Source organism: Syngnathus typhle, linkage group LG5, assembly GCF_033458585.1.
Source record: "Syngnathus typhle isolate RoL2023-S1 ecotype Sweden linkage group LG5, RoL_Styp_1.0, whole genome shotgun sequence".
NCBI classification, from domain to species: domain Eukaryota; kingdom Metazoa; phylum Chordata; class Actinopteri; order Syngnathiformes; family Syngnathidae; genus Syngnathus; species Syngnathus typhle.
In genome coordinates this window covers 13,866,838-13,889,165 of record NC_083742.1, presented here as the reverse complement: position 1 = coordinate 13,889,165, position 22,328 = coordinate 13,866,838, and the positions used below count along the sequence as shown (strand labels likewise).

Genomic DNA, 22,328 nt, shown 5'->3' with positions numbered 1-22,328 from the left:
TTGCTATTATTTAACAAGGGCCCAATATTAGAGAGTGCAACAGCATAGTTGGTGGCAAGGGGGATTCATACAGATGAGCTTCTCCTTCCAAGGACAAACCAGTGACCCATCAACATGATCATGACAACTGCCTTTAAGGCTCAGCTTGTGAATATCACATGAGCAAACAAATGCAAATACATTTCAATGGGCATGAAGTACTCACCAATTTTCACTATTCATGTGCTTGCCCCCTGTGAACATATGGCAGAGGAGCCTTACAGCAGCAGGTCCTTGTGTAAAACCCTTGCAATTGCACCAAACTCGGTGGTAACAATAAAATAAAGAAACCCGCGGGGACGACCAGCTTTGTTAACGCACCACTCACTGCAACTACTAGTAGTACTGCTGCTGCGTGCAGGTAGGCTCTTTATTAAACACGCCCACTTGATTAACACAGGTTAGGTCACTTAGACAATCAATCAACATTTTTATTATAACAAATAATAATAAAGGAGGAACTTACTTCCACAACTACACTAGAAAGCTGTCTGCATGAATTATAAAAGAAATATTAAGGAAAGACTATTTGTTTCCATTACTGTGCCATCTGCTGGATGTGGTGGTACACTGCAGCCATTAGTGGAGGTGTCGCACGGTCCCCATGGCAACCGTGTGGTAATAGGGAACAGCCGTAATTCAATCTCAGAGGCTGAATGGCCGGGTGTCTGCGAGCCATCTTTAAACACCTCGTCTCCCCACTCAACTTCCACATCTTCTCCTAAGCGTCTCTTTCTCATTCAAAAACTTCCCTCCTCCTGGCATCCCTTCCACTCCAGTCAATCAATACCTCATACGATTCCTCTCTTCTTGCCTCCCCTCCTGACATTCCGGCTCTGGAAAATAATAGGATTTCATTAGTAGCACTGGATCTTGTTGTATTACTCTTATCCCTCCCTGAAGAAGGTCGGGATTAGTGGTGGTGGTGGGGGGGGGGGGGTCTGTAACTACACACAACGCTAAGGTGAGGAGGCAGGGAAGCAAATTGAGGCAAGACTAATGGTGTGACCGACCAATCCCGCGGATCGTTACAGAAGGAACTTAGTTATGGGGCGGTGCATAATGGCTGTCATTGGTTGTGCATATAGAAAACGCCTGAGAAGGGCCCGGGGATTGCTAACGGTGTTTACAAATGGGGAAGGAAGGAAGGAAGGAAGGAAGGAAGGAAGGCCACATTTTTGTTTGCTACCTCCACCAAGGACACGTGTATGACAGTACGCTGGAGATAGCTAATGAGCCTCTTGTGCTGCTGCACCTTTTTTGTTCAGAACTGTCCATTTAGTTTGGCCATTGCAACTTTGATGGATATTTGACAAAACTCAACTCAAGTTTATGTATAAAGCAACCATAGCTGCAAACAAAGGCATGCATATTAAAGTGAAAATCAGACCTACAAACAGAGACGGTTACAAGAGTAAATTAATAACAAACAGTAAACACACTAAAACGATGCTTGCCTTGAATGGTTTTGCTGTGAGAGGAGAAAAGGCCTCTTTTTTTTTGTTCCTCACGACAGCTTCATATTAAAATTCATGGCGTCTCTCAGCAGCTAGCACAAATGTCAGCCACGAGGGCCGTGATGTATGCTCTCATTCTCTTGCCTTCCTGTCGCTCCATCCTTCTTTTTCCGCGCTCTTCCCGTCTTTGTTCCAGTCGGCTGGAAGCTCAGCGCCTCCTGCTGCGGCTGCTGCTGCTGTTGCTGGAGGAAGAGGAGGGAAGTGAAGTGGACGTGGATGACTGAGCGGGACGTCACGCTGCTCCTCGTTTAGGCTTTTAATCAAGCAGTCTGCTGGGGAATATGGAAACGTATCTCTTGCGCTCCTGTTTAGGCCCATGTCCTCGTGGCGTGCACGTTACACGGAACCCGCTGGAACAGTGGTTCTCAAACTGGGGTCACTGGAACCCCTAGTTGCCATGCAGGGCTGCCATTTGGGGTCCGCAAAAATCATCTGAAATAATTTACCCAAAAGTTTGGGATATTGGTATTTTGGAGAATATTTCTAAATGAGCCTGGGTTCCAAAGTTTGCGAGGAACACCGCCGAGAACAAGTCTCACCATGTCATTGTCGTCTATTTTAGATGTTACACGTGGAGTTAAACGTCTGCTGAGCGTATTTGCAGAGGGAAAAACGAGGAGTCAAGTGGGCTTTTCCTCCATTTCTCTGCTCTCATTGTGACATTCTAAACACTAGCCGACAGATTTAAAGTCCCGGCAGGGACATCCGGCGCACGCTTGGTATAAAAAAAGAAATAAGGTTGGAGCAGGAGAGGAGGTGACAGTATTTTTCAGATGTCAGGCTGGTCTTAGGTGCATAAATCTATGTGTAATTCATCCAGTGTATCAAGGGTGGAGGCTAAACAGGAGTGTATACTGTTTGTTGGCTCGGCCCCAGTCCGCTCCGCAGAGGTTTCCCGTCATAATTCATCCCTTTTCATTTAGCTGTGTGTTTGCAAGAAGAAGAACAAGAAGGAGAGGAAGAAAAAAAAAACGTTTTTCAAAAGAAGAAGCAGGTTGGACAGTATCGCTGACGTCCTCGCTCAATATCCTCCAATTGCTTATAATCATTACAGATATCTGAGCCACTAAAACATTTGTAGGCCGGAGATTGTGGGAGGTGTAAAAGTAAACGATGTGTGTAACTTTGTTCAAACATTTTTGGACTCCTCAGAGGCTCGTAGAGGTTCAGCGGCCTGCGAAATGTCCCAAAAAAAAGAAAGGAAAAAAGAGGTCCAGTGTGTGCGTGTATGTGTGAGCGCCGACTGCTCAGGGTGTAAGTTATGGTCGTAACTTTCCCACTCTGTCAGGCGCTTTAAGCGTCTGTCCTGCAGGACACATTCACGGGCCGGCCTTAAATAAAGTCCTTTAAATAAAGCTGGGGGGAGCTCAATAATGAGAAAGCGGCCTGTCCGCTCTTAAATGAACCCGTGCACAGCTCTTATTAATGTCCCCTTATCGCTCATCATGGCCGCTGACCTGCTGCCGTAACCCCGCCTCCCGCCAAGTGGTCGCCGGCCAAGTAATTGAGGGCAATTTTCAAATTAAAATTTAAAGCCCTCGTCCATCTCGGAGAGAGAGAGGAGCAAGGGTTTGGGGGGCTGAGGTCTTGGTGAGTCGGGCAGGTAGTCCGTGATGAACGAGGAGCATTAATCTCCATGACAGAGCGAGAGAGAGGAGTTAACGGCGGCGATAGCGGCGCTAACGGATTTAATTAGCATTTAATCAGGTGCCTCGGGGCAGATGGAGGTGGTGGGGTGGGGGGGTACGGGGAAGAGAGGAGATCAAACTCTGGCGGCCTTCTGGAGGACGACGAAGACGAGTCCCGCTTTGCTGCGGGACCGTGTCGAAGAACAAGCGCCTGTGATCCTTTTTTTTCTATTAGCCGTGTAATGCTAACGAGCTTGAAGCGTGGCACGTACATGAAGCGACGCACCAACTGAACCACATGAAACGTCTGTCATTCAAAGAGAATACGTTAACATCACTTACTGTACGCCTTGCTACGGTTGCCCAAACTTGAGTCCTCAATTTGATTTCATTTTAATGTATCCCTTCAGGTACTGGTGTCAAAGCAATGACTTGGGGGGCCGTTTGCGGTTCACCGTCTACTTTTGCGCAGCCAGAAGCATATAATAAAATTGACCTTTGACGACCTGCAATGAGTCACAAATTTACTACTAAAATAGTGACATAATTTCTCTTCAGGAAAATCAAGATAAGTCCGTTTTCGTGTCAAGGTCCTTCCTACTTATCACATGAATGGTTTTCAAGTCTGGTCATTTTGCTTAATTTTGGTTCTGAATGTCATCCTATAGCTGCTGCTCAGTGAAGGGGCAGATCTAGTCTAGTGGGATACAGGGTTAAATTCAATCTAATGCAGTTCAAATTAAAAAATAAATAAAAAATAAATAAATAAATAAATAAATAAGCCGTAAAATTAAGTAATTAATTGGGCTGAATTAAATGATTGAATAATAATAATAAATTGAACAATCTAATTACAAAATTATACAAATAAATTTACCTAAAAAAAGTCAGATCATGGATCAGTTCTCACTGTGAATTTGAGGGTGAATGGTTGTCCCCTCTCTCATCACCTGCGACTGACTGGCGACCAGTCCAGGGTGTAGTCTGCCTTCCATTAGATAGGATAGGCTCTCCATGAACCCACTAGAAAACCGCAGTATAGCTGGGTATTCAAAACTCAAATCCAATTAAAAAAAAATTCAATTCAGTACATTGCCATGTTCTCTGTGCACCTTCAAGGGCAAATGAACATTCCCATTAATACTCGCTTTGCACACACGGCAAGACACCTGAAAGTTGAATGAACCCCCGATCATCATCATGAAATGATCATCGCTGCTGTCTGACCAGGATGATGACATAGACGCTCCTGTTCATCAATCAGTGCAACTTATGTGTTTTTTTAAACAGCCTTTTGTTCTATCTTCAAACTATACTCTTTGTGTTAGAGGTGAAAGTTGAAAGGCAGACAGACTGACAGCTGCGGTGAGTAAACGTCAGCCTTGATGTGGCTCGAAGGCGGAAGATGTTGCCGTGGGTTTTCAAATTCATACTATGTTTTTTTTCTTTTTTGGGCATGAAAAGCAGCCTCGTGTGATCACGATGTCATTAGACGTATACTCTCAGACAGGCCTGCTTGCGCTCGCTTGCACCCACGGGACGTCATTACCAGCTGCTAGTGAGGCAGGGACCTGAATGCAGGTCATACACACACACACACACACACACACACACACACACATATGCATAACTATCGAACACCTGAGTGTGGCCTCTGACAGCAGAGCGTTACTTCTGTTCCTAAAGCTGGTGAATTTCTCATTATCCAGGAACACACTCCTATATTCCGAACACACACACGCACATGCACACACTGACTCTTGTCCCATAGCAATTGGACATAGCGCATGATAGCAGAGATTTACTAGTATGCTAAAGCTAATAAATTCCTCCATGTTCAGATGGAAACCTCTTTAGACAACATTAATAAACATTGCAAACACAGAGAAACATATGCATGGCAGGGATCTGTCACATAACAATTGACACCTGAGCATGGCTTCTGACAGCAGTTTCTTTAGTTTATAAATTGATGAATTCCTTGATATGCAGGTGGACGACGTTACACAAACGTGCAAGCGCACTCACAAACACACACACGCTTCATTACTGTTCACACAGACAGTTGTGGTGTTTTTGTGTCAATGTTTAATGAGGGGGGGCTGTGAGTCAGGGGACCTTGCTGCTGTCAGGAGCTCCTGTAAGTCTGCCGCCGCTACCACCTGTTCCCACCCGCTCCCTCAAGACCCCTTGACACACACGCACACACACGCAGGCAGGTAGCGCAAACAAAGTGCAGCAATGTAGTCATCCTGCAGCCCGGCTGACACGACAAAGCAAAATGGGGGGACTAGCAAGGGATAACATTTCCACATGACAGCATTGCGCACCCCCACCTCTGATTTCCCTGATGGGCATCCGCCTGCATACATGCTATAACAACATGCCCCCCCCCCCCCCCCCCCCCACACACACACACACAAAAAAAAAAAAAAACGGACAGGGCATTAAAAGTAGGGGTGTTAAGATTGAGCGATTTCGGCATTTCAACCCGATGACAAGATTATTTTTTTTACTATTATTCATATCACCACAAACGACAAAATTAAACGATTCAAAGGGGGATTTGCTTTTTTGTTTTGGATTATCGAAACCACCATGCCTGAGGAACAACAACCTATCAGAGACAAAAGACACATTTTATTATAACGACTAATTAGCTGTAGGGTCGCAACGAAACGTTGTCAGGTGATTATGAAGGGAAGTGGAGCAGAAGACATCAACATTTCAAAAATGAACTTTTATTTAAACAAAACAAAAAAAAAGAAACAAAAATAAAATCAATTATCGACCCATTAACAAGATTATAAAACAGTGATTTAGTTACATAAATAAAGTGATATCGGCGTATCAAATTTGAATTTCATAAGCATGTATACATGGGGTCGTCGTAATAAATAAAAAAGGGGAGAGCTTTCTACACAAACAAAGAAAGAAAAACAGCTAGAAAGACTCAAGAGGAAATTGTTGCGAGACACCGGACAACGACGTATGCACCTTTTCTTTTTTCTCTCAACCACCAGACACACATGTGAGGAGCTGCTTTGTCGTCAAAAGCAGGACGAAGAGTTAATAACAGCCATTCACTTTTTTCCTTTCTTTTTTTTTGTTTTCTTACTAATTAAGGACACTAAAGCTGGACCACCGCCTTTCACCCCTTTGAACGCGTTTGGTTGTTAGACAGAACTCCTGTTTGGTTACGTTAAAGCGTTAAGACAAGGCAAGAAGAAAAGGCTGCTTTTTTTTGTTGGTTTGTTTGTCGAGACACTCTTAAAACAAAGGACACAAAAATGACGGTGTCAGACCTTAGGTGACGGGTGCGCGTGATATGAGACTCACTTAGTGTCGATTTTACTGCATGAGAAATGAATTTAAAGTGGATTAAAGCGACAAAAAATGTGTTACTGGCCCCCAGTGAGTACTTTTGACCTCCCTTCCTGGTCTGTTTGCTTTAGTCAGCAGGAATGAAGTCTTGTCCTCCTGATATGTTTCCATCACATAAACCAAAAACAAATAAAAAGGAGACAGGAGAGAGAGAGAGAGAGAGCGCAAACTACAGCGGCTTCAAGTATTTCACATTACATAGAATACTCTGTATAAATTAGTTAACATATACTTTCAGCTCCTCCATATTCAGACATATACTATGGCATATATACAGAGTACAATAAATGCTCGCTCATGTCTTTTTTTTTTTCCATTGTCCGGTAGTCAGTCGTTGGTTTTGTTCCGCCTTTTTTTTTTTTCTTTCATGTGGAGGAAAAGAAGAAATCCCTGAGAACGTTCCGGTGGACAATTAGTGGCGCTTGCACACTTTTTTTTTTTTTTTTTTTATCTCAACAGTAGAAAGTCTCATTGCAATGACACACAGGGAACCGAATGACACTGGCCTATTAAAGAAACGGGGGAGGGCAAAAAAGAAAATAAAATGGCAGAAATGAGATGGGGAGTGACGCACGTGCTTGTAGCCAATCCGAGGGCTGGGATAAGAGCGACTGATGAACACCGTGTTGTATTATGTGCGACAAATCTCGTCCGTGACTGCACGTTTCTGCTGGGAGCAGGTTCCACACTGCATCAATGAGGTAGCCGCTCCCCGTTCAACACAGCTCCAATCATTGGGCATGACAATAGGACACCTGCACAGTCCAATAGGAAAATGCTAATGCTCACTTTTCATGAACATTGTCAAAATATTTTTGTATGTTTAAACAGATTTAAAAGTCAGTTATGGTTGACTAAGTGTTTTATGGCATCGTTTGCCTGGATTATGTAACATTTCTATTTATTGATTTGAAACTGATTTTTTGTGTGCTGTGAATTAAATTTCTTTTGGCTAAAAACAGTGGAGAAACACATTTTATTCGACAGCAAAATGATATTAATAAAAGAAATGTGCGGATTGACTGGAACACTCAATGTTTCTCTGTGCAAATATTACAAAAATGGAGATATTTTGTTTTCCACAAGAGAATCAAAGGCAAGATTCTTTAGGCCGAAAAATAATCCTCACTATTTTCTCTTAACTTCCTAAACAAACTTTTATAAACAATTTAGCATATTGTTCTGAAAAGGTGAATTTCATGTTTAACCTTCATGAAATTTGATTTTTTGACCATTTTCTACTGTCAAATCAACAGTATGATTTTTATTTTTTTTTTGCGACAAAATGATGACAAACTGATGCCCTGGTATGGCCTCAAAACAGGAATCATCCAATCACATTTGATAAACTCAGTAGAATGCAGCTGCAATAAAACAAAGTCTGGAATTTCAATAGCGCTCTTATATCGGATTATGCAGGTGTACCTACTGTTAATTTATAATCCGGGTTGGATTAAATCCAATGTGCCACGGCTGCAGATCGCCACATACATCACATTACACAGGTGGGTGCTAAGAGCACAGTCGTGCGTATTGGCGCTGGGAGAAAACTAATGGCTGCTCAAGTGCTCCAAAAATGCTGATGGCGGCTTTTTTTTAAGATGTGCAGTGCTGCCTGACGCCCCCTGTTGGGGGGGCCCGGGGGCCAAAGGGGAGGTGCTCTGTGTTTTTAAAGCCTTAGTTTCTCTTTCGAGGATGCAGGTTTTTTTTTTTTTGTTCTGCTTTTTTTATGACGAGCGCTACTGTAGAAGGCCTTTAGCCACATACTGGTGCATCTCAACACACTGGAAACATTCATTTGAGGAGTTCAATTCAAAAACTTGCTCTTACATTGAGTGCTGGCGGACAAACATGGCAAAATAATTTGAAACAATAACAATAATGTTAAGCTTTTGCAAGTTCTATTTTGTTCCCTTTTGCAGTCATTTAAACAATAAAACAATTACCGAACATTATTTCTGACTGAACTGATGACTCCTCAATTTGTTGTGTATATATAATGAGACGATTAAACATTTGGTTTCACCATCATAAAGGCCCTCCAAGGGAATCTGTATTTGTGCCCCATGACAAAAACAAGTTTGACAACCCTGATCTATATCGAGATTTCACTCCGTGCTGTGAATCGAGAATTGCCTTATTGAATTCAAATCCTGAATTACAACAGAGATCCTGATGTATTGAGATGCACCTGTACAACGCAACAGAAAGATAAAGATGTTGTTCTCCTTTCATACACACGCAGACCCACAACATTCACGTGACAAATTTCCTCTCGTGAAAAAAAACCCCACTTCTGTACAAGTAGTAGTAATATTATCAATAATAATAATAATAATAATAATAATAATAATAGCGATAATGTTTGTAACGAGAACAACAGCAAGAACAATAATACCGCGTGTGGCTCTGTGGAGTTGGTTTTTTTCCTTTTCCGCTTCATCGCTTCGTTTCGACGTCCGTTCTCTCTCTTTTTTTCCCGGAAGTTCCAAAAAAAAAAAAAAAAAAAAGGCAGACTCGAGTCGGTAAAAAAAGTAGCGGCGCTCAGCCGAAGCGCTCCCTCACCAGCATCATGAGTTTCTTTTTGCCCTTGTAGATCTGTTTCAGGTTGTCTATGAACTGCGTGAATTGGATGTGTCCATCGTGCGCCATCATGAAGGTCTCGCGTGCCTTCCCAAGGAACTCGATGAACTCGGTGTAGTGGCGCGGGCTGATGTGCGTGAGGCGCGAGTGCGTGGTGTTGATGTAGGCCCCGATGGTGGCGTCCAGCAGCTGCCTAAGCGGCGCCTTGTCCAGCGACATGAGCTTGCCCGAGTTCCGCCGGCTGTGCAGCGCCGACACCATGCCCGGCGTGGTCAGCGTGCAGCGGCGCAAGATGTCCGAGAGCACGGTGGCGCACTTGACGCTCTTCACCACCAGAGGGATGACGGCGGCCAACTCGTTCTTGCCCAGCGAGTGGCTGAGCGCGCAAGCCCACAGCACGTCGTTGATGGCCGGGTGCGTGTCCTGGTTGTAGCTGAGGTTGAGGTGCGCCATGGCCAGCGTGGCCAGCTTGTACGCGCGCATGGGGTAGCCGCGGTGCTCCATGTAGCGCGCAATAGTGAACAGCTGCGTGTAGCTCATCCCTGTGGCGGCGGCGTCCAGTACAATCTGGTAGGCTGTCTCGAAGGGAATGTGCTCCTTTTCGCAGAGCGTCAGAGCCGACAGGGCGCAGTTCTGCGGGTCCTTCATGGCGCACTGCAGGGCCAGCGTGCGCGCCGACGCCGCCAGGTTCTCCTGCTGGCGGCAGTCCAGGTGCAAGCGCACGATGGTGCTGTTGGACATGACCGTGGTTGCCACGATGCTGGTGGCCTCGGTGGGAGTGAACAGGGTGAACCAGCTCTGCATGATGCTGTCCAGCGCGTACACGCCTGACACAAGCACGCACACGCACACACACACACACAGGTTGGTCAATTTTGGGAACAAAAATGACAGGCCGTGCTCCTGGCCCACTACAGCAGTGGTTCACAACCAGTGACAGGAACGTCCCCGATCTTACCTATTTGGTCCAAAAATTATTTACGACAAATAATGGGACATTGTTTCACTTTGTTTTTGCTAACGTTGACAGGTAGAACGATTGAATGCTGTTCCACTTGATGTCAATAAACCTACTTTGCGATTGTGCAATCAGTCCACAATGCTAAAATCTACCTGTATTGTACTTAAAAAATATGATGCACATCATGGACTGGTTGACTTTGAATTGAGAAAAAAATAATAATTGATTAAGAAAAATAACAAAAAATGAAGGTCAGCTTGGCCTTCATTTCTTGTCCAAAATGCCCCTAAATTGAGTACAACTTAAATGAAGGCAAGCTCCCTTACCAACTTCAGTGGCACATGTGACTAACCAGCGCACCATTTCCCGCCGCCTCCAGTTTAACGTGGACAGCGTTATTCTCATCACCTGATCAGGACAAAAACAATCGGTAAGGCAACAAGACTTCAATAGAAGCGTTTCATTTTTGGTCCTCTAGTGTTGGATGAAGTGGACGGAGCCACACTCGGTTCTGCACCCCAGTTACCTGCAGTCCCAGCTCCAGGGCAACTTTTAGCAGCGTGATGTCGGGCAGACTGTCCATCAGAGTGGCGATCTTGAACGCGTCCTGCGCCAGTTTGAAGATGTGAGACGACGAGTGGATGTTTTTCTGGATGGACTGCAGAACTGTCTCCAGCCTGCGACTGTCACCTGAAATATCAAAAATAATGAATCAAATGATTTTCTGCTTGTAACAGTCATGTTTGCTTTCCTGCATATCTAAAAATAGGGTTGAAAAGTAACATTGTTTGGCAATAATGGACTTTGCTGCATCTTCCTATTTGATACCTATTGCCTATACTTTTTGCAAAAACTAGTACAGCTTTGGTTGCGTGTGTTGGAGTGCGCACCTTTGGCCGCGGTGAGCATGGTGGAGGCCAGCTCGCACTGCTGAGACTCGATGTGGCTGAGGGTGAACCAGCGCGGGTAGCGGTTGGGCACCACCGACACAATATGATGAGGCCGCGACAGGTCGCCGGACGATGCCGTTGACTCCAACACGGGCAACCTGAATGGATCCCAAAATATCAATAACATGTTCACCTAGGGGTGTACTTACTTTTTTGCCAGCTTTTTTCGACATGAATGCTTGAGACAGCAGGAACTGGAACTCAGAAGGACACGGCCGGTCACAGCCAGCAGGAACCACAAAGCGCGAAAACTCACAAGAGAAGCAAGACAAGTTTATATTCCGACTCGAGCGCTCTGTATTCAAAATAATGCACATCTGCTGGATGCAGCCTGGCCAGTGTCTGGATGAGAAGATGAGACGCATGCAGTCTTTGAAAGGGACAGTTAGCCAGTGCGCATCACTGACTTTTTTTCCCCTCCACTCTAATTGCTTCTTATCAACTCGGAGCCCAGCAACACCTGCTGCGGACAGGGGGAGCCTCACCCTCTCATCATCCTCATCATCGCCACGGCAACACGGAGCAGGCCGAGCGTTCCGCGGTGCCTCATCTCCTATTCCGCTTCAGTCTTGAGCCACGGTTCCCTTTTCAAAAGGTCTCCTCCGCTTCACAAGGCAGCAACCTGGCCTCCTCTCCACCAATCACAAAGCTAATTGAGTCCGCGGGGAAATTAAGGGATTCACCTTCCAGCCGCACAGGGCCTGGACACACATCAAACAAATACCGGCACACACACTCGAATGCTCACACTCTCATACACAGACCTGCCCTTTTGGAAGACATCAAAGCAGACTGGTGAAAAGCAAGGCGATGCTAAATGCCAACTTTCAATTCCGCCGCGCGTGATGATGTCCGATATGAAGGCATGTTCAAAAACACTCCACTTTCTGCACCGCGATTACCTTCAAGTGAGAAGGCGATAACAACCCTGTTGCTTAGAGATGCTACTGTGACCTTGATATCTAATGAAGTGCAATGGGTCAACTAATTTAAAGTTAAATACAACTGAATTGTACGTAAAGGTAATGATTCTTTTGTGTACTACTAGAGGGGGCCCAAGTACACACTTTCACGGTTTTAGACACCGGTGGCCGGGCTGCGACGGAGCTTGAAAGTGGCTGTGGAGCTTCACCCAACCTCTTGGGCAGGGTGGTGGTGATTATGTAACGCAGCCCCCGCTGTTATGCAACATATGGCCCCTTTAAGCAATGCTTAGCGTTGGTACTGCTTTCATTTTAGCAAGCTTCTGCTTTCTGTTCTTCTCATTCTCATTGGTTTGAATACGAACTCAATTTCAAGAAATAGGATCTGGATAGTGGTGACAAGTCTTTGTGCTATTTGGAACATTTGTATATTTTTCAGTGTTATGTTTTCAAATTTCATATACATTTGTGGTTGATTTTTCATTATGGTGTATGGGTGAGATAAATAGACTCCACTTTTTGCATGACCACAAAACATCCACACCGCAGCAGGAGGTGATAAAAACCCTGTCGTGATACATTCAGCAGTGTGAACATTTGCACTTGCTGGAAAAATGTGAGGTTTTCTTCTCTTTCTTGATGGTCAAGTAACAGCTGGGCTCCTTCCTCTCACGCTATCCAAAAAAACAGTCACTAAAAGCCTCCGCGACATTGGGAGCCTTTCTGGAAGATTCCCGGGGTGCGGTAAAGCAAAGCAAAAAAAAAAAAAGGGCCCCGGGTAAAAATGATGGAGGCCTCATCAACATTCCACGCTTTGTTTGGTTTGCACCAGAGAGAGCCAGAGGGCCTCCAACTGGATGGGAGCTCGACGTGTTAGGGGTGGAAATCCATACTGGGCTTTTGTTGTGCCGTATCCAATCCCCAAAACGACGGTTGCGCAAGCATTTACTCAAGCGCAAGTACAGTGGGACCCCAAATGTGGGATGCAAAATGGTGAATGTAGGCTGCATCGAAAACATCTCCGTGCGTTGTGCAACTGTCGACTTTCGGTAATGCTTCTCTTCATTTGGGTCACAGGTGAGCCAGAACCTATCACTATGAGCGGGATGCGGGTTACACCTTCTCTTCTGGCAGCATCCAATGGCAGGGAAAGATAAAACATCCAATTTACCAAAATAGGTTTAGTCTTTACCATTTCATTGGACTTCCTTGACTTTAATTACTACATTCCTAATGGCCAGGACTTTGGTGCCATCTTGTGGCATCTTATAGTATATTAGATCGAGCATAAAAACATCAACCACAGAAAGAAATGTGAATAGGTGAATTGATGAAGAGTGAAACTTGAAAGGCCAATGTTGGTTTCGAAAGAAAATTGTACCGCTGGAATCCAAAACCGACCCTAACCTTAAGAAAAGTAACAAAGATATAGAAAAAAGCTAGAGGGAAAAAGAAAGCATATCCTGGTTTCACTCCAATCCTAAGGCCCCCAGATGAGATATCTGGTCAGCATCACCATGACGACCAAGCCTCCCCTGTGTTACAGTCCTTTCCTCATCTCGACTGTAAACACCCTTCGGCCCTCGTCACTCTTGGAGCGCTCATCCATCAGCTAAGCTGCACATCCGCTGACAAGAGCCACGTCCATACATAAACCACGTTTGGGCGCCTCTGGGACTGTCATCTCTTGTCATTTGTCAGAGCGTTACAGAGAGTTCACTTTATTAAGGACTCCACATGCAGGGAACTATTTTAAACATTATACTTGGTGTAGAATGTTTTCGATGCGTCTGCCACAATTTAAAGGCAATGTCATTGCTTTAACATTGTCGCAACGAGAGCATAAACAGTGCTGCGTCGGCAAAGATTATGCGGCGGATCAAAGGTTGTGGATTATAGCGGGGATCTAGCTTCATTAGCATTGCAAGTCTCGTATCGCCTATGGAAATCGCAATATGATAATACCGGCCGCTTCGGATTCAGCTACTCAGCTTCGGAAGAGCGCCGATAAGGAAAATGTGCAAGAGCGACAAGATTGCGCTTCTTCTTCATCTTCTCCTGCGCTCTTTTTATTTTAACCTCACGAGCCAATCAGCGAGCTCCGCCCACGCTAAGGGGTGGAGAATGTTTTAGTAAGAAATGTACATAGGATGACTATGTTTAAAATGGATTATTAAAAGTAATATAACAGAAGCAGCACATGTGCAAATGTTTATTTGCGCCTTAATATTTACTCAAATGTATTTTCATTAAATTGTTTTCATTATTTGTTATTAAGTGGGACCACTTTACAGGAAGAAAAATTGTTCGCAAGTTGAGGTACTATAAATGCTTTTTATTTTGCGACAAAAAAAAAAAACGGAGAATTTTTTTTTATAACTATACAAAACCACCATATTTTTAATCCCAAAATTGGAGGGCTGAAAAAAATTACAAAATTATAGCAAACGTCTGTTTCCATCTCATTATAGTGCATTTGCACTTTGTATGAAATCTACTAAATTGTCATGGAAAAACAAACTTCTCTTTACACACGACTAAATCAATAGCTGCACAGAAGCAGCCTTGAGAAGTCAAACACAAAAAGCATGTCATGTGAAAAGGTCTGTCACTTTCTCTCTCTCGCTCGCTCTCGGTATGTATCAATGATAATGTTATAATGGGGCCATTAAAATAGCCCCGGCTCCTTTACCTCCTCCCCTATATTTAACTGTCCGCCATCCCGTGGGAGCGCTGAGCTATACGCTCTCATATTACACTACGCTACATTACACACATTCATTATGTGCTGAGTAGACACCGCCGGGCTCCCACGAGCACCCATAAGTGGCCCGTATTATTCTATATCGGCCCGTTTCGCACCACAGCGGGGAGTACGGAGGCGTAACAAGTAAGGGAGGCTGAGTCGGGGAAAAGTTTGGGGAGTGAGAGGCAGTGCACTCCATTTGACAAATCGTTCACGTTGCAGACAGACGACCAACTGTATTTTCCCACACTTTCCAGTTCCTGCTGGCCCTTTTGCATGCAAAGCAATGTGTGTGTGTGTGTGTGTGTGTGTGCCCCCCTTCTCCTCATTACAGCCACACTAATTACACTCTCATTAATGTAATTAATATCCACTGATCCAGTTCCCGTGAGTCACAACATCAAAACACAGCAGCGCAGTCTGATTAACACACATTGTCCACACACGGCTGCGCGCACGCAAACACACACATACACACACACACACACACACACACACACACACACACACACACACAGACACGGGAGACCCAAAATAGAGAGATCAAACACACACATGGGCACGAGCAGGACGGAGGCCAACACAAACACACACATGTTAAACATGTGCACACACTGCGGTCTTGGTGACGAGATATCAAACACTACTGTCCGATCAGTGTCCTGAATTATTAATCCAGTTCAAATGATTAACCCGAGCGCTTCAAGATTGCTTAAACAAACACAATGGCCAATCTTTGAAAGCAAGTGCTATGTCGCAAAGCTTTTTTTTTGTTGCTCATTTGAAACGTTTTTAATGGTGAAGTCAAGTCTAAAATTACAGTACCGTTCTATGCGGCGCCACTATTCTAAATGCAGTATTCTGGTCAATATTGCGTCTGATGAATTAAGGAGCAAAATCTGTATCGGGGTGTCCGTTTTCCCTTGCAGTCAACTGAAAATGACATCACAGCTTGGCCAATGTCGCGGCTTACCTGTTTTCCGGGTTTAGTCACATGATATTCACATTTCGCAAGATGAGCCCTTGGGCAGTGTGATGTCACTTTCAGTTCCCAGCAAATGGTAATACAAGCGGACACGTACTGGGCTCGAAATGTGTTTGTTGTTCTTACTGTAAAGTTTATGCGTGTGCATGCGCGACACGGTGAGCTTGTATAGTGGATAACGACGCGGCTGAGTCACCAGGGAGCACTGCTCAACAGCCCCTGATTTGTTTGGTGATGACTCAGCACAGATTAAGTGCTTAACATTCAGTCTTGCATGCATTAAATGGGGTGCGAGTCCCCAAAGTCCAGATCTCAGCCATAACACCCTCCCCTTCACCGGCAAACAGAGTGGATGTCAGTAGGTGACAATGGTTTTGTGTCTGCTCAGGAGACAACCAAGGTAGCTATAAAAATAAAAAAGTGTGTGTGTGTGGTGCATCACCTACCGCATGGCTCTCAGTGCAATTTTGTACGCCAGTTCAGCGTCATGAGGTAGGAGGGAGGTGAAGAAATAGCGGGCAAAGGTGTGCATGGGGACGCTCTCTCGATGGACGATCTCCCCGAGGCCGGAGTACGGACCGGCTGTGTGGAACAAAACACACAAGCTCGTTGGACTGTTGTTTTCACCATTGTTTTAACCTGGATTCCATGCACGCAACTCTCCTCTTTTTACTAAGAATTCAAATTTGGAGGTGCTCTACTTCTTTCTCATTATTTAGATTTTCCTTTCCGCAAAGGAATTTCTTCAGGTTTGCGATTGGCTAAAATGCCCTAAAGCTCCACCTGTGGTTTGGCATGGGGTGCGTTTTCACGTGGGCTGCGATATTTTTAACCCTGTAGTGAGAAAATAATGTCTTTAAAAATAGTACAAATACACATAGTCATAGAGTGGTCTATCCGTTGTGACCCCGTGGTGTTTAAACAAACAGTGATGTCAAAAACCATACGCTCGGGCTTGGACTTGCGCTCTCTCTCGTGTCCCACCCGACGCCGTCGTTATTTTAAACCCCCTCGACCGCAGACAACATCACAGGGTGGCGAGGTTGTGGTCTCTAAGGGCCGAACGGGGTGTGGGAGGGGCCTGGCGCTCTCGATTAGAAACAGAGCCAGAGGTGGGTGGTCTGACCAGGCCCTGGTTTAGATGCTGATGGGGGTTTGGGTGGGGAACAGAGTCGAATTTTGACTCCTCCCTGTCGTGGCATTCTGTCAATTAAATGAACACAGGGGCATGTGTGTGTATCCGTGTGTGTGTGTGTGTGTGTGTGTGCTGACAATGCGCCGGGTGTTGCAAGGCTAAAAGGTTCACTTTGGTCAGCCCAGTCTCTATTTGACGCCACAAAATGAAAGGATGAAAAATGAAGTGGTATCTTGACTTGAGGTGATGCTTTGGTTTTCTTTGTTGCCAGTCAAAATTGAAGTTAGCTCCTCAAGTGAAGTGGTAATAAAAGTGACAGTTGCCAAGGTAATTTCAGTCATTTAATGAACGGGGGAAAACTCAAACAAAAATAAAATGAGAACAGTCATAAGGAAAGGCTGACTCATGAGGTCAAGCCCCTCCCTTCCAGATAATTACCCTTTATAAAACCTATCTGCAATCTTTAAAAAATGTTGATTCAAATTGGCAAATCAAGGTACCACAGTGGTGAGTCACAATGTGAATGCTGTTATGAGTGTGGATGTGTTTCAGTGAGTGGTAGTGTCTCACACGCACGCACAAATTGGTCCAAGTCCAGCATTCCCTCCTACCTTCGAGCAGAAAGACAGCCTCCTTGCGGAAGATCTTGACCAGGGAATCGTCCAGATCCACTTCCTGAAGCTTGGCCAGCAGCTGCTCCTCGTTGCGGCACACCTTCTCCTGAGCGTAAAGGCCGTCGGGCATGACGCGCTGCTGGCCCAGACCCATCAAGGCCGTCTCCACCGCCAGCGCCACGTATGACTCGCCGTCGCCCAGCAGTCTCTGCACGGGCATCCGCTGGAGGTCTGCCCGAGTCACCACGCTGGAGCAGTCTGTTGAGAGGCATGACCATGAGATGATTATCAGATTTGGATCCTCTCAATTAGCGATCACAAATTTCCTATTAAAAATACTTGAATGAAAAACTAAATCTTCTGTTCTTGTTGTTAAGTTTAAAAAAAGTACAGTCACTAGTTACTAAACGGCCAAGAAAATAAAAAAAACAACTTATGTACTAGGTTTAGGTCTCTCAACCCAACATTTGTGAAATTGCGCACAAAGCAATTCATTGGCACCGAATGAGCATTCATTCAGTTTCATCAATTTTGACACATCATTAGCGGTAGCTACCTGAGAGGTCCAAGCAGGTATTAGATCCCTCCTCTCCTATCCGTCCCGACTCTGTTAGAGTGCTGAAGAGGGTGCCGATGGGATCCAAAGGGTGTCCCACCCAGCCCTCCATGTTTGTAATGGAAGTGTGGCCTTTATGGAGCAACTCTGAGACAAATAATACATTTATCAGCATAGAACTACGAAAGATAATGTGGAGTGAGAATGGAGCCTGACCTTTTTTGTGCCGGCGGAAGTGCTCGAGTTGCCGCTGCTGTTGGCGCCGTAACGTGTTGACTACGGCGATGGCCAGACGGAGTGCTTCTCGTGGGTAACCGTGGGAGCGCAGGGCATCCACCCTGGCGCAGGCTGTCGGGACGTGTTCTAAAATGAAAAAGAGAGAGATGGAATTGAAGAGTTTGATGGACATGTCTCCCGTGTTTCTATTTTCTCCACTCACCGTGCCACAAGGGCCAGCCGCGCGCGTCAAACAGGGAGCCCTCCTGGTTGTCGTGGTAACAGTAGTTGGCGTAGAGGTCACTGGCGATGATGTGCTGGAGGTGGCGGTCTTGCCAGTGCAGGTCGCAGGCCTCGATGGCTCGAGTGAATACGGTCCTGTGCGGCCGCATCTCTGCGAGAAGTATCACAAGGAATTAGAGAATAGACTAAAAATCCAAAAATATATTTTTAAATGTTTCTTTTCAATACCAAAAAAATAAATACATGTCATTGTTTTAAACCTTTTGAAAATGAATGTGGCATATATTAGACTAAGCCAGTGACAACAAATTTCCAAGCCTAATTTCCAAATTGAGAGTCAGTTTTTAACAGGGTATGAATGTTTTTCAACAAAGTACTTGAATATTTATAAACAATTGAGAAACAAAATAACAGTACCGCAAATTATCCAAAGGATTACATGCTTTGTATGCTCACTGTACATATTAAAACCAATTAAAAAAAACTGCCAGGCAGCTAATTAATTTCTATCTTGAACGCCATAAAATGAAATTGACATGTAAAATAAAAAAAATTAAAAAAACGTGCAACACCGACCTTGGTTGCTGTGAGCACCCTGAGGGAGCGAGTGGGTGAGGTTGGGCAGCTCGTTGCCGTGGTTTCCGTCCTCCCAGGGGCACACGTCCACGCTGTTCCACCTGCGCAGCTGCCGCAACCATGATGACTTTTGCTCCGCCTTGCAGTGTGGGTTCAGCACGATGCACATCCAAAGGGCGCCTGGTGGACACCAAAACGCAGAATGTGCTCAAGGGCCATTTTTGGTCATTACTCTGGACGGCCCAAAGAGTTCACGAGACCAGCCCGGGCCACATCCCAAATTAAGAGGGTGTGTACACTTATGCAACCACATTATCTCAGTTGTTTATTTTTAATTTTTAAAAGGTTATAGGTCACATTATTGGTAGAAAAAGTTTTAAATTGATTCAGCCTGGTCTCAGTTTATTTGTCTTAAAAAATGTGGCATTTGAACAAGGGATGTGTAGACTTTTTATATCCATGGCACATCTTGAGGGTGTCTTTCAAAGAAGCACAGCACTCTGAGCGGCCTCACTATTTTCCTCCTGGAGCACATTTTCTACCCCACAAAAAAAGTATGTGAAAGAAATTAACTAGTCCCAAGGCAACGTAGACTGCGCACACATCATTTTGGAGCAAATTGGAACAAACAGAATATGAAAAGTGTTTCAGTCTCATGAGATGTGACTACATTTGGGGAATTTTACTCTGTAGACTTGTGTTGAAAGCCCCATTGTGTGTGTGGAAAGAAGTTGAGGAGAAAGGGCGAAGACAAGGACGGGTTGTGAAGAGGTAAAAGAAAAAAAATGGGGCTGTATATAAAGAAATGCAAGGGAAAAAACTAGGAAACGGAAAAGAAGGAGCTGCGGACGATGACGCTTGGCTTTGAGTCTGGAGGAAGACGAGGAGCCGCAGCCTCAAAAGGAGGAAAGACAAAAGAGTGAGGATGAAGGAAAGAGGGAGAGAAAAGAGTCGAGCAGGGCGGCGTTGAAGGCGCATCACGGGGAGCGATAAGGACTCGAAAAGAAGGGTTTGAAGTGTCGACTTCAAAAAGACGAGAGCCGACGTACACGTCCAATTCCGGGAATACGTGGCGCTGAAACGGATGAGATCATTGGGCTGTCCAAACAAAAAGTGCACAACGAGAGCAAAGAGACATGGTTGTCAACAATGTGAAAGACGGCAAAGGCGAGGGAGACAACAAAGGCTGGAGACAACATGGCGGCTGTCCTGTCACGAGGCATCAAATAGTCCTCAGCTGAAGCATGTGTTCAGGGATTTGTTTTGCAGGGCAGGTTGGTTGAGGAGTGCGTTGCCTTATGGTGGCCATGTTTGCAAAGTGTTCAACTGCAGTCCGGCCATGTTTGTGGAGTGTGTTGCAGCCATGAACGCCTGCAGTGTTAATCAAGAGCGGTGCAACCATGTTAGAAGATCACGTAGCAAAATGTCATGTTGGGTGAGTGTGTAGCAGCATATCAGCCATGTTTGGGGAGCGTGTTACTGCATCTCGCCTATGTTTGAAGAGTGTTATTGGGCCAATATTCACACTGGACTTTCTGTGTGGGTGCGCCTGTGTGTGTGTCTCTCTCTCGCTGACTGTGTGAGCTGTCAACAATAAAGAATAAACACACAAACACTTCTGTGTCTGATTGACACTGTCATAGTAAAGTCTGGGTCCGATCACCCACCTTGTTGAATCTGTGCCTCTGTGTTTTGTGTACTGTGTGTGTGTGTTTGCGCATGTATGCGCGTGCCGTACCCAGTTCGTCCCAGAGCTGTCTGTACTTGTCTGTCATGGTGGTGCCTTGCTGTCTCCACAGCGCCAGCCGGGGGTCGGCCATGAACTGCTCTGTGATCAGTGTTAACATCCTCGCTCCGTTGGAGTCACGCATCTTCAGCATCTCTCGCACCTACAGGGGCCAATAGGGAGGGGCGTTGGTATGCAATAACATACACAAACTTGTAAGCGGCTTAAAAAAGGTCACTTCATGGACACTCAATGAGAAGAAACACACAAACTGCAAACAAAGGTCAGGTATAACAAATATGATCGGACTCTGGTTTCCATCAAGGGCAAAAAATCCAGACCGAGTGGGTCACAGACGGTCTTGGTCACGTTGCAATCAGTATGTTAGCAGTTGAATAAAAACAAAGTGCTTTATTTTGCATGTGAATCAGAATGTGTCTTCTCGGTTGAAAGTTTTGGAAATCGGTTATTTTTATGCATCATCATTCACGTTCCTCCAACTTAACATGTGGCCAGTCATTCATGTGAATCAAAAGGCAAAAGAGAGGCAACTATGAAGCTATGCTTTCATGAGATGGTTTGGATACATTTTTCTTTGACGCATTGGATTTTCCAATGCCTTTTGAAATGGTCGCCTTGGTTGCTAATTGTAGCATTTCATTTCCACGGTCACATCATGTAAAGGAATACAGACACGCTTCTTGGCGTTGAGTACTTTGGGCGTCCTTGCACTGATGCCCGACTCGGTTTGAGCCTGGAGGACGTTCTGAAGGCAGGCATTCATCCGAGTGAGAAGACGGACCACACATTGAACTTAAACCGGTGACACAAACTGGTTGTTATGGACACAGGCTGACACACAATTCCACTTTTAAATTTCACATGTCAGCAAAAAAGAGAACCGGTGTCATTTATTTAGGTGTCATCTCTTTTCTATACGTGTATTAGGTTTCAAATTCTACACTGTGTGCGTGTGTGAGTGTGTTTGTGTGTGTATATAAATAAATACAATTAAAAGAGCATGGAGCCGAGCAGCCTGGACGTTAATGGTATTGCTCTGCTGACTTTACAAAATGCACACAACACATTAACGCTAACCTCACCTTTGCTATTGTACTAATGTGCTAAATAGTGCTAACTTTTGATTGATGCTATCAGACGCATATTCAGCAAATACAATCATAAATGGTAGGAATCAGCTTTTGTAGACAATTATGAAAACATTTATAGCGCATCAAGGAGTAATGATAACATTGATATCGTAATATTTAAACGGCCACGATATCATCGTTGTCACGCCACAATATTAAAAAGAGCACATCGCTGTCAAAAAAACTCCATGGTGCCAATCAGTTTGTTTTTTATAAACTCTACTTTTCCTTGACATACATTGTTTTATTGTGGTAATATTACCAATACCACTTCCCTCCATCTGAAGGTGTGTAAATAAACACCCCAGACTACGATTTGAAGCCATACGCTTTGTGAAGGCGGAATATTTGATGGCGCGATTGGATTTTATTAGATTGCGGAGGTGTACCTAATG

General features: G+C 44.8%; 1 protein-coding gene across 1 annotated transcript in view; it reads right to left on the bottom strand.

Annotated features, from left to right (window-relative positions):
• Positions 1 to 5,905: 5,905 nt before the first annotated feature.
• Positions 5,906 to 22,328, bottom strand: part of LOC133153935 (zinc finger SWIM domain-containing protein 6-like) — a 44,850-nt gene continuing 28,427 nt past the window's right edge. The window contains exons 4-14 of the mRNA XM_061278255.1: positions 20,795 to 20,945; positions 19,057 to 19,236; positions 18,461 to 18,631; positions 18,238 to 18,384; positions 18,022 to 18,168; positions 17,463 to 17,723; positions 16,163 to 16,298; positions 11,003 to 11,160; positions 10,639 to 10,802; positions 10,439 to 10,520; positions 5,906 to 9,978 (exon numbers count right to left, since the gene is read on the bottom strand). Coding sequence (XP_061134239.1) covers positions 9,113 to 9,978; positions 10,439 to 10,520; positions 10,639 to 10,802; positions 11,003 to 11,160; positions 16,163 to 16,298; positions 17,463 to 17,723; positions 18,022 to 18,168; positions 18,238 to 18,384; positions 18,461 to 18,631; positions 19,057 to 19,236; positions 20,795 to 20,945 — 2,463 coding nt within the window. The 3' untranslated portion in view covers positions 5,906 to 9,112. The remainder of the gene's footprint in view (positions 9,979 to 10,438; positions 10,521 to 10,638; positions 10,803 to 11,002; positions 11,161 to 16,162; positions 16,299 to 17,462; positions 17,724 to 18,021; positions 18,169 to 18,237; positions 18,385 to 18,460; positions 18,632 to 19,056; positions 19,237 to 20,794; positions 20,946 to 22,328) is intronic.